Source organism: Daphnia carinata, chromosome 8 (assembly GCF_022539665.2).
Source record: "Daphnia carinata strain CSIRO-1 chromosome 8, CSIRO_AGI_Dcar_HiC_V3, whole genome shotgun sequence".
NCBI lineage: Eukaryota > Metazoa > Arthropoda > Branchiopoda > Diplostraca > Daphniidae > Daphnia > Daphnia carinata.
In genome coordinates, this window is record NC_081338.1 from 3,405,891 (window position 1) to 3,420,973 (window position 15,083).

At 41.3% G+C, this 15,083-nt stretch overlaps 5 protein-coding genes across 5 annotated transcripts; 2 read left to right on the plus strand and 3 right to left on the minus strand.

Moving 5' to 3' along the window:
• Nucleotides 1-241: 241 nt before the first annotated feature.
• Nucleotides 242-1,070, minus strand: LOC130703773 (cuticle protein 21-like). Its single transcript, XM_057525231.2, has 3 exons — nt 950-1,070; nt 774-866; nt 242-705 (listed from the first exon to the last, which is right to left on the minus strand). Exons 1-3 carry the CDS (start codon nt 953-955, stop codon nt 427-429), a joined length of 378 nt encoding a protein of 125 aa, XP_057381214.1. The 5' UTR covers nt 956-1,070; the 3' UTR covers nt 242-426.
• Nucleotides 1,071-1,929: 859 nt separating this feature from the next.
• LOC130703765 (larval cuticle protein 65Ag1-like) lies at nt 1,930-2,731 on the minus strand. The gene is made up of 4 exons (XM_057525221.2): nt 2,677-2,731; nt 2,514-2,587; nt 2,349-2,441; nt 1,930-2,269 (listed from the first exon to the last, which is right to left on the minus strand). The coding sequence occupies exons 1-4, from the start codon at nt 2,714-2,716 to the stop codon at nt 1,991-1,993; spliced, it is 486 nt and encodes a 161-aa protein (XP_057381204.1). The 5' UTR covers nt 2,717-2,731; the 3' UTR covers nt 1,930-1,990.
• A 968-nt stretch (nt 2,732-3,699) lies between these two features.
• On the minus strand, nt 3,700-5,447 carry LOC130703750 (methylmalonic aciduria type A protein, mitochondrial-like). The gene is made up of 7 exons (XM_057525202.2): nt 5,008-5,447; nt 4,828-4,950; nt 4,599-4,769; nt 4,449-4,534; nt 4,224-4,373; nt 4,002-4,163; nt 3,700-3,942 (listed from the first exon to the last, which is right to left on the minus strand). Exons 1-7 carry the CDS (start codon nt 5,333-5,335, stop codon nt 3,808-3,810), a joined length of 1,155 nt encoding a protein of 384 aa, XP_057381185.1. The 5' UTR covers nt 5,336-5,447; the 3' UTR covers nt 3,700-3,807.
• Nucleotides 5,448-7,996: 2,549 nt separating this feature from the next.
• Nucleotides 7,997-13,118, plus strand: LOC130703733 (uncharacterized). The gene is made up of 10 exons (XM_057525176.2): nt 7,997-8,337; nt 8,417-8,625; nt 8,691-9,692; nt 9,934-11,013; nt 11,519-11,718; nt 11,776-11,880; nt 11,946-12,128; nt 12,191-12,314; nt 12,384-12,515; nt 12,588-13,118. The coding sequence occupies exons 1-10, from the start codon at nt 8,130-8,132 to the stop codon at nt 12,744-12,746; spliced, it is 3,402 nt and encodes a 1,133-aa protein (XP_057381159.1). The 5' UTR covers nt 7,997-8,129; the 3' UTR covers nt 12,747-13,118.
• Nucleotides 13,119-13,549: 431 nt separating this feature from the next.
• LOC130703763 (homeobox protein HMX3-like) lies at nt 13,550-14,657 on the plus strand. The gene is made up of 2 exons (XM_057525218.2): nt 13,550-14,111; nt 14,172-14,657. The coding sequence occupies exons 1-2, from the start codon at nt 13,659-13,661 to the stop codon at nt 14,295-14,297; spliced, it is 579 nt and encodes a 192-aa protein (XP_057381201.1). The 5' UTR covers nt 13,550-13,658; the 3' UTR covers nt 14,298-14,657.
• The last annotated feature ends 426 nt before the right edge of the window (nt 14,658-15,083 follow it).

A 15,083-nucleotide genomic window follows, 5' to 3' on the forward strand; every position in this document is an offset into this window, starting at 1 on the left:
AATAACAAACAAGGACAATGGTAACAAGGTATCCATTTAAGGAGACCGTTTATAGTACAACGATCTTCTACGTGTAAATTAACTGTCCTATGAAACGGAATTCACTACTGACACGGATGACGAAGGACCGCTATAGCCGCTGTGGAATCATGGTTCCATGCAGTTACCTTATTCTGCCAAGTACCTTTTCACAATTGTACAGAGCATTCGAAGCAATCATTCTTTCAAACCCAGTAGTTGCTTCCGTGTACAAAATTTATTGTTCAATTTTTTTAAAAGAATCAGATTACAAAATTGGTGTCCATCACTTTAACGGACAAGATCTCTCATAAATTCCAGCGAAGTTTCGCTAATGTCTCAATAATTTATATTTAAAGGCCCTAGAAGAAAGCGAAGCACTTCTTCTGACTCGTCGTAAAGGTTTCTTTAGTAGGTTGGATCCGAAGTAGAATAAGCAGGAGATTCATAAGAGGGGCTGTAAGCTGCTGGTTTGTACTCGGGATACTTCGCTTCACCAACATACTTGACATCAGCTACGTATCCATAGCTGTCAGCCTTGTATGTTACAATTTGGGTGCGGCCATCAGGAAGGGCGACGCTGTAAGATCCGGTCACCACCTTTCCGTCACTACTCTCCGAGTGCAAATAATCGTTGTACGAAGCTTCATCCTTCACAGCATAGGAGTAGCTATACGGCTGAGGGGCCTGCCGAAAATAAATGGTACTCGTTTAGATTTAAGTCTTGATTGAATGCATAGCAAATAAAAACCAACATAATCGTATGAAGGTTTGTCGTAGGAAACGGAGGTTGCCGGATAAGCAATCTCAGCGACAGCTACAGCAATTAAGGCGGCCAAGATGAGGAACTGAAGTAGGGGCAAAACAAAACATATGGAAAGCGTTTATAAAAACAGGCGAAATTCGTGTTCCTTTTGTACCGCTAACTTACCTGCATGATTCTTGGTTGGAGTGGGTTGTTGGCTCGATGGATAACAAGTTACTGATGTCGATACTAGCATCGACGTTCGGTATTTATTAGAGGCATTCTTAGTTATTAGCCAGTTAGCCTACTGTTGTATCAAGATGGAAAGTCAGTGGTTTCGTTAGCGCATTAACGAGTAGCCGCAAAATAAGATTCCCATCGTAGCGTTATGACCTTTCCAAGAACAATGATTGTTTAGGTGCTGTATTAGCCGGACTAACCTCGGTTGCGTTCACAACTGGTCACGTTTCGCAAATAAAAAGAGAAAAAATCACGAAAGAAAAGCTTAACATTACACCCACGCCTCAAGCAAAGGCCCACCCCACTGTTACAAGAGGGTTATTTATCTCGTCGTATCTTCTAGCTTTTTCTGAATCTTATTTTGAGTGAGAGGCATCAGATTAATAACAGTTAAATCTGAACTAGACAATTTCCTTACCTTGAAGTTACTATTAAACTTAGCGGTCGAATTATGGAATGTGCTAACTGTTTTGAGCAAACGGAATTTGCTGCCTTCACTAACTTTCTTTTTGGCTGATTTTGCGCAGTAACATTACACGTGTGACTTTAAATATCGAGAATCGTGTACAATAGACAATAGAAAAAGAAAGTCATTGCCAATCGAATATATGTCCCGAATGTATTGTGCAAAAATCTGATACTATCGTTAATGCTAACGGGAAGGGCCGGTACATGGGGCTTCAGGTGTCTAAATGGCGGAATTTAGATTGCATTGGCAACTCTAAAGTTTAATGCATGTGATTTTCAAACCGAATTCTCTTATGGGGCACAATCTCTGCCTGCAATTTAATCGGTGAACGAAAGGGAAAGAGCATTCGTGTACACACAGTTTCGTTATTATCAGCAAATCTAATTATTACCTGATCAGAATCTTTTTTCATTCAAGTGAATCGCCAGAAAACAAGCTTTTAAATTTCAAACATGTCTTTGTATTGCAATAAGATCTGAGGTTAAGAATATAGTTTTGTTTTCAAAGAATACACTGAATTAATAAGTTGGCTCTTTGTAGGCAGGGGCCTGGTAAGCAGGAGCTGGGTAAGAAGCGGCGGGTTTGTATTCCGGATACTTGGCCACACCTTCGTATTTGACATCGGCAACATATCCATTGCTATCAGCTTTGTAGCTAACAATTTGAGTGCGGCCGTCGGGTAGAACAACACGGTAAGATCCAGTAGTCAACTTCCCATCGCTATTCTCAGAGTGGGCATAATTGTTGTAGGAAGGAGCATCATTGACTTCCCATGCGAAGCTGTATGGCTGCGGGGGCTATGTAAAGTGAGCAGCGAGCATTAGCGTGAAGCAGAGATCTAGAATCAAATGTCTAAGCCTAGAAAGTGCAACTTACGTAATCGTAGCTCTTGCTGTAAGTTGGAGCTGGAGTGGAAGGGTAGACATCAGCGGCAACTGCAACAGCAACCAAAGTGGCAAAAACGAAGAACTAAAATATGTAGAGAACATAAGAAACTTTAAAGTCGAACTGCTATGATTCTATGTTCTGAAGTTGTAGTACCTGCATGGTTGTTTTAGGAGTGTGTGGATGAAGACGGTTGCAGAAGAACTGATGACATGACCAATGTTGAGCCTCTGCCTTTATACAACGCAAAGTCAGGGTGTGTCTGCATATAACAAAACGCACAATAACGGAAACTGAAAAAAGGAGAAGCTTAAAAAACTTGACCAATCTGGAGCGACACGAAGGCCGTGCGTTTCCATTTACTCCTTTCACCTGGCCGATGTTTGGCTATTCAGTTGGTGAGCCTCTGCTCACCATCCGATGCGCTTTAGCAAAAAGACAAAACGATAAGAAGGTAGAGAGAGTAAGGGAAAGTAAAGCAGTGACGGTGGAATGTAATAACAGGGAGTCACGTCGTTTATGGAGCACACGCACACTTTCCTGAAACTGTCTGCAATAAGCCGCCAGGTGCTACGCCCAATTCTCGGCCGTTCGCTGAGTTAATGGCGACAAAAGTTTGTTTTGTTTTCATGTACGGAGAAATGCCAGAACTAATATAACATCTACTTCATTTGAATGTACGTTTAAAAAAAACAACTAGTCTAAGTGATGGTAACGGTAATCAATTTGAATTTGAGTACCATTTGTAGCGATTGCTAAAGGATAATTAGCGAAGGGATAATTAGTCGATTGCGAAGGATTAGTAAAGCAATAGGGGAAAGCCGAATGTATGATTGTAAGGAAGTTAATGAGGAAACGTAATTAATAACGAGGAAAGGAAAGCGCAATTCCAAACACAAACAAAACGGGATGAGAAAGCAAAGCATAAAGGTGTAGTTAACAGACTCAGAAACCTCGTAATGCTTCCGCCCACTTCAGCAATGGTCACTCCTCTAAAAGCTTATCCAGAACGATGCCTGTTGGCACGATTTATTTTCTGTGGTTTGTTTAGGTTTCACATGAAATTTCACGTTAGCGAAACTAACATGGCGGATAACTCAACTATAAAAGGAAAGAACTGAAATTGCTAAGGCAACAGTTCTTAGTTGGATGTATCGACAAGTAAACCTAGCCCCTCATAACATGAAGGTACAAGTGTACACTTATAACAGCTTCACGTACATTTAGCTCATTGTCTCAAAAGTTATTTGTACGCCATTCTTCTTGCAAAATATTCTCAATTAAAGTTCTTCGTAATACTCGCGTTGATTACCTTGCCGTGTCTTTAGGATATTTACAAGACTTCTCAAGAAGAAAAGTTTTATTTCCAATATCAATCAAAGACTACTGGACCGACATATCATGCTATTTGGCAATTTGAACCTATTTTTAGGAATGGACTTAACAACAATCATGACAGTACAGTATCGGGTACAAAACGACGCAGTAGAATTTCGGCAGCTTGGCCGGCAGTCATAAGGCCCTCTTCGACATTCTTTTCCATTTCCCGAATGTGAGATTTGACTCTTGGATCCTCACGGAAGACCTAAAAGAGGAGAACGATAAAATATTATTGAAAGGGTAAAGGGAATGATGATGACATACCTGCATAATGTGTTGAGTGATATAATTCCACATCCAAACGCGCTGCTGTTTGCGGCGCGTTTCAAAAAGCTCCCCCGTTTTTATCATCGTTTGATGAAATTCTTGCATGACAGCCCATAGTTCAGGTATACCTTCGCTTGTTAACGAGGAAACTTTCATGACCTAAGGACAACGCCGATGTCAAGGGATAAACAAACGATAGTGCGAGCATGTTAGTTATACTTTTGGTTTCCAGTTGGGTGATATGGGTCGCATGAACTTGAGGGACGAAGTATATTCGTACTGCATTCTCAGAGCAGCTTGAACCAAGTCTCCATCAGCTTTGTTAACAACTACAAGATGGCTATGTTCCATAATCCCGCGTTTCAATCCCTTTATCAGGAGGGAACGATATTATTTTTAAGTACTGTTCCATATACGGTGAAAAAAAAAAATGAATAATATTACTTGTAGTTCGTCACCTCCAGCAGGAGGAATTAGAACAACAAACATGTCAACCATATCTGCCACCTCATATTCGGACTGTCCAACACCTAAGTTTTAAAGAAGGTTGGTATACGAGAAGGCTCAACGCAGTGAGAAGATAGGAATTTTTACCAACAGTTTCTACGAATACGGTTCTATAACCAGCAGTTTCACACATTATTATAGCCTCGTTTGTAGAGCGAGTAACTCCACCTAAATGCCCGCTGGATGGTGATGGGCGGATGAACGCGTTCATATCCCTTGAAAGTTCCTGCATTCTTGTTTTGTCACCCATTAATGATCCTTTCACAGAAATGAAGGTTATTATTCAACTACCTAATACAAACATTTATCAATGTACCTCCACTGGTTGTAGACGATGGGTCGACTGCTAAAACAGCAATTTTTTCACCCTGGCTTGTAAGATACTTTCCCAAAGTTTCTAGAAAGGTTGATTTTCCAGCACCTGGTGGTCCTGACAGTCCTACAATTCAAGTTATATTAAAACATATAGCACCTTAACATGAAAAAGGCTGAGTACCAATTCGAAAATTAAAGGACTTATTTTCTTCCTGGCATTTTTTGCAATGCTGTAAGGCTTTTCTTAACAATAGTCTTGCCTGCAAGCATTTTCTAGGATGTGTTGACTCTGTCAAGGTGATAGACTGTGCCAGACAAGCTCTATTGGATGACAGCAGGCCATTGAACAGCTTATCAACAACATTCTTTTCTTGAGCATTCAGTTCTTGCGGCGATTGGTAAATTTGGTGGGCCTTTGGGGCAGCGTAAGGACTTGATGAAGACCAACACCTTAATACGTTGAGTGCTTTTGGAATCTTAGTTCCCTCATAAAATGGAAATTTAAACATATTCCTCACAAACGCTACTGCTTCACTTTAACTGTGGTAAGAATATTACTGAGCATCAAACACGATTTAAAATAAATATCCCATATCGCAGTCTGAGATATTTTTTCAGTTCTGAATCAACACTGAAGTACCTAGCAGACGACATTTTTGTAAACATGTTATGAAAATTCTAGTTGCAACCTTACACCGCTAGGCTACTAGCTTGGGCTAAAGGGGCGTAAACTTTTCGGGTGGCTTATCAGGTAACAGAATTACACCTTTTTTATCGGGGATATTTAACGCTAGAAATTTATCAGTTGATGCTACTATGATTCTAAGCAATGTCAAAACATATAAATAAAGAAAGCATTCATACATTTTTTTCAACTTGTGACTAGTTATCACACATCACTGGGGATACAATAGCTATTTTTTATTTTTTTACATTCAAATTTAATAAAGTTTACTCGAGGCGGGACTCGAACCCGCAATTTTCGGATTACTCTATCTTAGAAGTCCGACGCCTTATCCGTTAGGCCACACGATCTGTGCGATTAATGCTGAAACTACAAATGAATTTTTTTGCGAGCAACAATTTTTGTAATTATGCCGCCGCACTTTGTCATACCAAAATAAGTTACGATAGGAAGAGAGAAACTGAATTAAATTTTACACATAAATAGAAAATACCGTCGATTATTCCAGTCGGTTATTGCATTTATGTCTCCCCCTGATTTATCGCCTGAAGATGTAGCCCTTCCTCCCCTATCTTATGAAATGTTTGGAAAAATCGGAAAAAATGCAAATTTGTTTAGGTAGGGAATTCGATAGCATACTGAGTTGGGGGAAAGGTGATCAAAAATCCATGATGGCCGCTTTTGGCCGCTTTTGGCCGCTTTTGGCCGCTTTTGGCCGCTTTTGATGGCTTTATTCCTATATATTTTATTTTTTCATCACCCAACCTCTACATACAAGGATTACCATTGGGACTGATAAAATTTGCATTTTTATCTCATCATTTGGCGCTTGAAGCCTTTTTTTGTTTCCCTAGGGAAACTGTATGAATAAAACAAATCAATGCTAAACTCAGTGTTGCGTCTAATTATTCATGATGTTATCAACTATAGGTGAACTATAATTTGTGTCCTATAGAAAAAAACATATTTATGTAACCAAATCAGTGTAGACAACTAACAAGGACTGAAATTTTCGAATGGTATATCTGTGTGTGTGTAACGGATGCCCATTTCTATGAATATTCTAAGAAAAAGGGGAGCAAAAATTTCTTGTTCTTGGCAAGTTTTTAACAGACCTGCAATATGTTGCAGGAGCTTGGTTTGCAAAACAACAATCGCGAGTTTCTAATTCGATAAGGTGAAAACAGGTTTGGAAAATCTACAATAGGCTTCAGCGACCCTTAAGTTTACCTGTTTGGATTTAGGGACGTGGTTGGTCATTGACATTGTCGTCACACTTCACTTTCTAATGAAACAAACTAAATGCAGATGCACTCATTTCACTTTCACTAGCCACGAGATGTGATTACACAATAGGTGATTGTATCATCAAAGATTTAAACATTAAATGCCCTTGAATTAGTACTTGTGTGATTTATGTCTCTGTATCTGCTTTTCACCTAGCTCGTTTTAGATGCTTAACCATGATCGCCTGCCGTACGGTTAGGGGCCTGCCCAGCATCAAGCCAGCCAAGCACATATCCGAGCCAACTATCCACTTGTCACCTCAACAAGATTAATAACCCTGAAATTTAATCCAACGTTTCTGATTTATTTGCTTTCCAAAGGCAAACATATGGGTTTATGAATCCTTTTGGAATACTTGTAGGAGCGAATTGCCGTCTCTACGTCTTCACATATTTGGCCAGACAGTCCTAGAATGACTGCATGGCTTACAAATCACCTGGTTGGCTTTTGCTGACTTGACATCTTTTTTCGTCGCACAGTTTACCATGTTATCTCTTAGTGGTTTTCTCTTTCCTTCCTACCGCATTTTGGCAAGCTCGCAAGAAAGAAAGTCTCTCACTGTCACGAGCACACTAGTAAGGGCGTCTTGTGAAATAATAGGATTTCCGTTTTGATTGCGTTCCAGTTGATACATTTTCTAAACGTTATCGCTTCCAAGAATGTTGTAATTCCCACCCGAAAATGGCGAATAAAAGTTTATGAACTTGCGTTTCTTTTGAGTCCGGACTATAACATGCTGTATGAAACAGCAAAATGTTCTCATTTGGTTAGGTGTGTCAGTGATCGATCATAATCAGGTCTTTATTTGCAGGTAAACACCCTTCGATAAGCAATGGAAAGGGAACAGTTTGAATTCATTTGATAAACAAGTTTTTGAACGCTCCTTTTTCGATTCTTTTGCGTTGAATTGTTTCGAAAAAGAAAGCGGAGAAAACATTGCCATTTCATTTACCCTTTCAAGCAAAAGACTGGTCTCAATATTTGTTAATGAGTCAACGCGAACCGAGATTGTTCCGTACCAAACGTATACAAGAAGTTGGGAGAAGAAATGGAATAGGTCAATTTCAATGTGAAAGTGGCACGGACCAAAGAAAGCAATCGAAATCTAAGCTTTCTCCATCCAAAAGAGGAAAGGTTTTCAACCCACGTCAAACGTTCTCCGCCTCTGCTAGCTTAAACCAATCTTCATAGACATCAAACAACCAAGACGCAGCTTCAGTCGTTTCGTGAGCTTGTTTCCATCCACTCTGTTCAAAAAACTGCTGCTCTTGACTCACTGACCTTAATTTTATTCGCACTGTTCCTACGTTCGATTCCGGACATCCAACGTAATGAGATTCAGAATTCTTTACGCGTATTTGCTCTTACAAGTGACTGTTAAGTCTGAGGAAAAGTGGAAATGGTCCTCATCAAGCCCATCGATTTCTTCAACGGAAGCCACCGTAGCAATCACAAGCCAGCCAGAGCGTAATTATCGATATACTGGACTAGCTACAGCAAAATTAGTGGAAGCAGACTCTTATAACACTCCAACCACCGGTAAATGGAACACATCATTCTAATGATAATCTGAATTAATTTTATATTTTCTTTGAATCGCATTCGTTGGTGTGAAAAGAGCATGTGGAGAAATATGCAGTGGCTACTATACAAGAAGTGAGAGATGACAGCAGTTACAGCTCTGCCGAAATCCGCACGTCGGTCAATGACACGTATGAAGTGGTTTACGACGATGCCTACGTCCAGAAGAGTTTGCAAGAAGCCAAGGATAATGAAGCTCGCAGTCATTTGAAAGAGAAACTCTGCAGACTCGGCTTAGCAAAAGAGGTGGCTATATTTAAATATTGCATTGTCATTCGATTATTAGTAACAAAGTAATTGCTTTTGTGCAGTGCATCTCAGTGGATGCGAAATCGTACGACTTTGGTATCCATCCCAGCTCTATTTCATACGTCCAGCCTGTAGCTATTGTAGCGGTTGGAGAGCCCATTCCAGCTGTTCCACTTGGTTTTGGCCAGCAACGGGCATTAAAACACAGCAAAAGCTCATCTAGCAAATCGAAAGGGCATCCTGCCAGCAGATTTGGAGGTCCGTCTTTGCTCCCGATTGGCCCTTACGGCGGTAATGGCCTGGGTGGTTATGGATCATTCGGTAGTTTAGGAGGTATAACATCGCAACCCATACCCGCAAGACTTCCACCAGCTCCTGTACAGCATGTCCATCAGCATCAAGTAGTGGGATCTCCTCAAATCATATCACCTCCTTACAGCGCTCCTCCGCCAGCTGCTCCTGCGGTCTACCAATCTCTACCCTCTTACAATCCTCCACCCACGGTGTATCAACCATCTCCCCCACCTTACCAACCTCCTCCCCAAGTTTATCAACCTTCTCCTCCAGCTTACAATCCTCCACTCAGACAAGAGTACAACAATCCGGCCCCAGCAGTTTACAATCCTCCACCCAGACAAGAATATAGCAATCCTGCTCCCGCAGTTTACAACCCTCCACCAAGACAAGAGTATACCAACCCTACTCCCGTTTACAGCCCACCTCCTTCACGGCCTTACAATCAAATTTCATCGCAGTCCTATAATAATGGAGGAAGCTCTTACGCTCAGCGGGAGCAATGCTATTGCGTTCCGGTGGATCAGTGCGCATCCTACGATATCGTTGGACGCGATGCACGAAACTATGAAATAGATCCGCGATCCAAACTGAATTCAACCATTGTTCTCGATTACGATATCGTTGTCAAACAGCCGGAAGAAAGGCAATATGTTTCCGGTTCGTCAAGTGATGCAATCCGTCCCCGCCGGCAGCCCTCGCAACGAAGGCAGGACGTTAGCAGTCCAGGGCCCGAAGGACCTAGTCCCGTCACTTCTGATGCTGCAGTCGTAAGTTTAATCATCTATTTTTATTTAACTATCGTTTAATTCTTTGCATACTTCCTATCATAAATTGCACCGCCTTTCTCGCATTGCGATTCGATGAGAGCAATTCCATTGCTGTCCCGAATTTAGCATTCCCGCTCTTCGTCGGTTCCGCTTGATTACTTATTCATTTAATTTCTTCTTCCATCTTGCTTGAACTCGTTAATGCGTCCTATTAACGTCAATAACTGAACTAATTTAATAGGGAAAATCTGAAGAACTCTTAAGAGATGTTACGAAATCAATCGGCTCGATTCGACAGCAAAAGTCGATCTACGGTGGGCCGTACGGAGAGGAGGGCAACGTTGAGAATCGCCAACGAATTAAGAGAGCAGATGCTTCATCGAATGAAGTCTCCCCTAGAACCTACGATTACGGCAAGGGGTTTAAAAAAGCATTTGGTAAAGGCTACGCTGTTCCCTTTCCAGTAGCAACACCTGTCGCTGTTCCGCAACCATACGGAGTGCCTTACGCCGTGCCCCAGCCAGTACCCGTTGCCCAACCATACGCTGTACCGCAACCTGTACCCGTTCGAGTTCCCGTTGTCCAACATGTCCCCGTTCAAGTTCCTGTCGCTGTTCCAGTAAGAGTAGAAGTGCCCGTCCACGTCCCAGTCCGTGTCGAAGTTCCAGTGCGTGTAGATGTCCCTGTGCCGGTAGCAGCACCTTACCCAGTGCCTGTAGCTTACGAACAACCGATTCAAGTTCATCATCATTATCATCGTCAACATCACATTCCTCCCCCACCATACGTTCCTCCACCAGCTCCTTATTATCCTCCGAAAGCGTCCGTCTATCAGCCTCAACTACATTCGGGCCAAGAGACTTACAGTTCCCCATCTTACGGTACCCCCACTCAGGGTTATAGCGGTCCAGTACCTAATTATGCCACAGCTTCGGCCAGTTACGGACAATCTCCGTATTATGGCTCTGAAGTGAAAGAAGCGTCGGCTACAGGCCCTATTCCACAAACTCATTATGCAGCAGCGCAGGGAAGTTATGGGACGGCGCAGGAAACAACTGGCTATGATTCAATCACCGTGCAATCCGCTGCCGTTGGTAATCCGGACAACAGCTTGCGTGTTTCGAGAACGAATGAAAGGCCCAGAACTCGTAATAGTGGGGTTCGTTTTATCGATTCACGATCGGATCAAATTGAAAGCTCCTCCTCTCCTGGCTCGCCAAAGACGTCTTCTGTTAAGTTTGAGAATTCAAAGAGGAAGAGATCACCTCAGAGAAGAGATTTCCTCGAGAATGAAGGCAAACAAACGTCTCAAATCAATGGGGTAAGGCGGCCTCTATATTTTGTTCGTGATTCGTGTTTGGACAACATTTATGTGTGACTGTTGCGTTGGTGGTGGAAACTTTACTCATTACGTGACTATGACATTGTTTTTTTAACTTTTTAAAGCAAAACAATCACTTTCCCTTAGTTTGCTAACGTAACTGAACGTTCCTTAGACATTTAAAAGACCGTGTCCGTGCAGTTTGAATTGAACGCTTCACGTCAACAATTAAATGAACACAACAGTTTCACATTTTGATGTCTAAGTACGAAGACGAGAAACGTATAGACCTCCTTCAGTAATCTTATTCGAAAATTGACTGAATTTATGTTCGTTATGCTTTACTACTAATACAACATCAGCTTTTACTTACAGAAAACTGCTGCTACAAAACTTAGACATGGACGACTGTTTGACGAGCGACACCTGACACGGAATTTGTTATCTAGCGAAATAATTATAGTTTACACGTTAACCAATGTTCTCTTTATTTTCAATTAATTAGAACACTGACGGCCGTCAACTTGGCGGATATCAAAGCTGTAGTTACCCGCAGGTCTGTTGCCGCAGTCCACCAAAAACGAACAGATATTCGAATGGCGCACCACCGGGTACGTGCGGAAAACGAAATCCGCAAGGTGTGAACGGCCGGATCAAGAGTTTGCCTCACGCTGATGGTGAAGCTGAATTCGGCGAATATCCATGGTATTGTTACTTAACATTCCAGTTTGTTACACGTATATAAATGTTTCTATTCTTTAGGCAAGTGGCCATTTTGAAGAAGGATCAATATGATAATGTCTATGTTTGTGGAGGAGCCCTTGTTGGCCCTTCTCACATCCTCACTGTGGCTCATTGCATCAAAGGGTATCGTAACATTGTTCAATATGCCTTATTTCAATCATTTTACATGTTATTCTTTGAACATGTAGCAACGCTCCGCGTGATTTACGAATCCGATTGGGCGAGTGGGATGTCAATCGTGAGACGGAATTCTATCCTCATATTGAAAAAGATGTAATATCAGTCATTATTCATCCGGAATACTATCCGGGTAATCTCTATAACGACATTGCCGTTATCAAATTCGAAGGAGCTATCGACTTTGGTTACAAGTATTGCATCATCTACATTATATTTGGTTTGATTTGCCTTTTAATCGCTATTATAATTTTAGCCCACATATTGCACCGATTTGCATACCACAACGATATCAAGATTTCACTGGTTCTCGCTGTTGGGTTTCCGGCTGGGGTAAAGACGCGTTTGAAACCGGAGGCAAATACCAGAATATTCTCAAAGTAATTTCATTTTCAAATGACTATTATCTAAGTAGAATTGAAAATTACAGTAAACGCTCTGTCATTCAGGAAGTGGACCTAACTGTGGTCGCTAATTCCGAATGCGAAAACAAACTACGTCGGACACGACTCGGATATGAATTTAAATTGGATCACGGCTTCCTCTGCGCCGGAGGTGAAGAAGGCAAAGACGCTTGCAAGGTATACAACAATTGATTCACTAGATTCAATAAGAAAATTTTGACTTAACCCTTTCTAAAACTTTGCAAACAGGGCGATGGTGGCGGTCCACTAGTTTGCGAGAGTCAAGGTAGCTGGTTTTTGGCCGGCCTTGTCAGCTGGGGTGTAGGTTGCGGTCAGTACGACATACCTGGAGTGTACAGCAAAGTATCAGAGTACTCCGATTGGGTTAAAAAAATGGTCGTCTTCTAAATCTTAATGTGCAAATCTGAACCTGATTGTAAACTATTATTAAAAACAAAAGCAAAGTGGCTGGGCATTGAAGTAATCTTTAAAACGAATCTCTCCGTTTTTAAAGAACACAAATTTTAAGTGTAAATTGAAGAAAACATTTGAACTGATGGTGTACTAATTTTATACGTCGTAATAAGTAAAGGAACATACGTGTGAAACATAGACTCCGAAGACTGATCTTCCCCGTTAGTGGCTGGGCCGCACTAAAATGCAAAAATTTGCTTGGTTGCATTTTAGTTTTATTAATCTAATGAAATTGAACTAAAGAAGTCTCATCTCATGCATTTCACTGTTGTTCTAGTGCCACTGAATACAAACAAAAAAGCGGAATATATTATAAAATTGTATTTCACTTGCTGGGGGATAACTACGCAAATGTATTTGATTAGTGTAGTATTAAAACGAACGAATGGTTTTGTTTTCCATGCGAATCCTCCCTTACACAAATTACGAAATAATGACATCGAAAACGTTTTGAATCATTTCGTGTCCTTCGATTTTTAGTTTGTCTTAAATTCTTGGTTAGGGCAATGACCGTGGGAATGACTCTTGAGGAACTATGGTGTTAAACCTCTTGTGGATTTTCTGTTTGTGAAGTGGTTGCAAACAATTCCCCTGTGAATTGTTTTGCTTGTCCAAGTCTGTTCTTGTCCATTTTCTGCTTGTGAGAACATTTCTGTTGGCCGTTTGTCCTTTCATCCACTTCTTTCCCACGCTCTACTGGGTCAGAGTTCGCTCAGTTCGAATCTTTTATCCGATAGACGAAGGTCATCTTGATAACCTCTCCACATTTCACGTGTTTAATTGATTTGACAAGACATTCTAAGTCACACAGCAACGTTGATATTCGTTCAGTTAATCGCTTTAGTTATGGAGAACCAAATCAATCAGAGTTTGAGCTTTGCGAATCTTAGTGACGAACCGCTTGATTTGAGTTTACGGAAGAATCAGCGTGAAACAGAAAATGATAATCCCGATGTGTCCGTTAAGCGGCTAAAAGTGACGGCAAAGTTGTGGCAAACAAGAGAAGTAATGCGTCCTCAAGTATCTCTACAACGTATCGTGTCGGATAGACAGCGTTCGGAAATGAACGCAGTTGAGGCCATCACTCCCGAATCCCTGCCGAAAGATAGGGAAAAGGATCGCGGGACGAAGGACTTGGATTCCAGAGACTCTTCTAAGGTACGGCATCCGCCAAAGAAACGCAAGCGCTTCACAATTACTGAGCTTTTCGTGCTGGAGAAGGTGTTTGAAGTGAAAATGTTTGTAACACCCAGGGAAATCCAGGAAGTGGCACGGTTACTGGACATTGAAAATGACCGGGTATGTGCTAATTGAAATACTTTTCAGAGCTCAAATAGAAATTCAATTCTTGTATATCAGATTAAACATTGGTTTCAAGCTCGACGTCAGAAATGGAAAAAAGAGACCCCTTGCAGAAAAGAAAGTGTGGCCGCGTTGGTCGATTATAACCTGCGTCGTTACGAGAATTGGAAAGCTCATCATTGACACGTCCGACGACCTAGAAATTAACCCGATACTGATTTCGGCGATGTGGACGGCGAATGGTTCGCTTCTAATTGCGCTAAATCGGCGACGATAGAGCTACCACCCAATTTTGATTTTCATGTTTTCTTTCTGTTATGTGCCCGAAATTACCCGAATATTTTTATGTTGGTTTTCAAAGGTTGTCCATTTACCAAGAACTCGTTCGATATTGGTGCTAATATTTAATTACGTAAACTTTGCCAGATTTCTCTTATTTTTAGAGAAATGTGTTGGGAAAGTACCTAAGTTATTTGTAACCCATGTTTGTCCCTTAAACAGAGACAAGTTGACAAATTAAATTTAACCAGGTTGCCTCATGAAGACGTCATTGAAGATTCAGGAATAGTCATAGACGCCGAACTATTTGATCTACGAGTCCATTTCTTTTAAATCACGTAAAGATTCAATGTTGAATTCAAAGTATTATTGTATTTCATTTCAACCTGTTACAAGGAATAGAAAGAAATCTTGCTGGAGACAGAACTTAATCGCTCGATTTATGAATGCTGTGATGCACCATGACGTCGATTGCTCTTGACTGGAGGGCTAGGCTTGGCCATCGATTTGTTCCATGACGATGAATGAATAGATGGTTTCGCACTGCTTAATTCCCACCAGGTAGCGTACGGATGTGTAGGCCGTTTGAGAAACAGAGTGTAATCAATTGATTTTGCGGGAAAGACTGGAACTCCTTGCTCTTTTGTCTCGATCGGGGCCGTTTCACGAAATTCTGATTGAGGTTCGCTG

Coding starts and splice junctions, on each gene's coding strand:
- LOC130703733 (XM_057525176.2), top strand. CDS start 8,130: ATGAGATTCAGAATTCTTTACGCGTATTTGCTCTTACAAGTGACTGTT. Junction 12,315..12,383: donor AATACCAGAATATTCTCAAA/GTAATTTCATTT, acceptor TCTGTCATTCAG/GAAGTGGACCTAACTGTGGT. Junction 12,516..12,587: donor AAGGCAAAGACGCTTGCAAG/GTATACAACAAT, acceptor CTTTGCAAACAG/GGCGATGGTGGCGGTCCACT.
- LOC130703765 (XM_057525221.2), bottom strand. CDS start 2,716: ATGGAAACGCACGGCCTTCGTGTCGCTCCAGATTGGTCAA. Junction 2,588..2,676: donor TGTCGCTCCAGATTGGTCAA/GTTTTTTAAGCT, acceptor GTATAAAGGCAG/AGGCTCAACATTGGTCATGT. Junction 2,270..2,348: donor ACAGCAAGAGCTACGATTAC/GTAAGTTGCACT, acceptor CACTTTACATAG/CCCCCGCAGCCATACAGCTT.
- LOC130703773 (XM_057525231.2), bottom strand. Junction 706..773: donor ACAAACCTTCATACGATTAT/GTTGGTTTTTAT, acceptor TATTTTCGGCAG/GCCCCTCAGCCGTATAGCTA.
- LOC130703750 (XM_057525202.2), bottom strand. CDS start 5,335: ATGTTTAAATTTCCATTTTATGAGGGAACTAAGATTCCAAAAGCACTC. Junction 4,951..5,007: donor GTCCTTTAATTTTCGAATTG/GTACTCAGCCTT, acceptor CTTGAATTGTAG/GACTGTCAGGACCACCAGGT. Junction 4,535..4,598: donor CGTATTCGTAGAAACTGTTG/GTAAAAATTCCT, acceptor TTTAAAACTTAG/GTGTTGGACAGTCCGAATAT.
- LOC130703763 (XM_057525218.2), top strand. CDS start 13,659: ATGGAGAACCAAATCAATCAGAGTTTGAGCTTTGCGAATCTTAGTGAC. Junction 14,112..14,171: donor TGGACATTGAAAATGACCGG/GTATGTGCTAAT, acceptor CTTGTATATCAG/ATTAAACATTGGTTTCAAGC.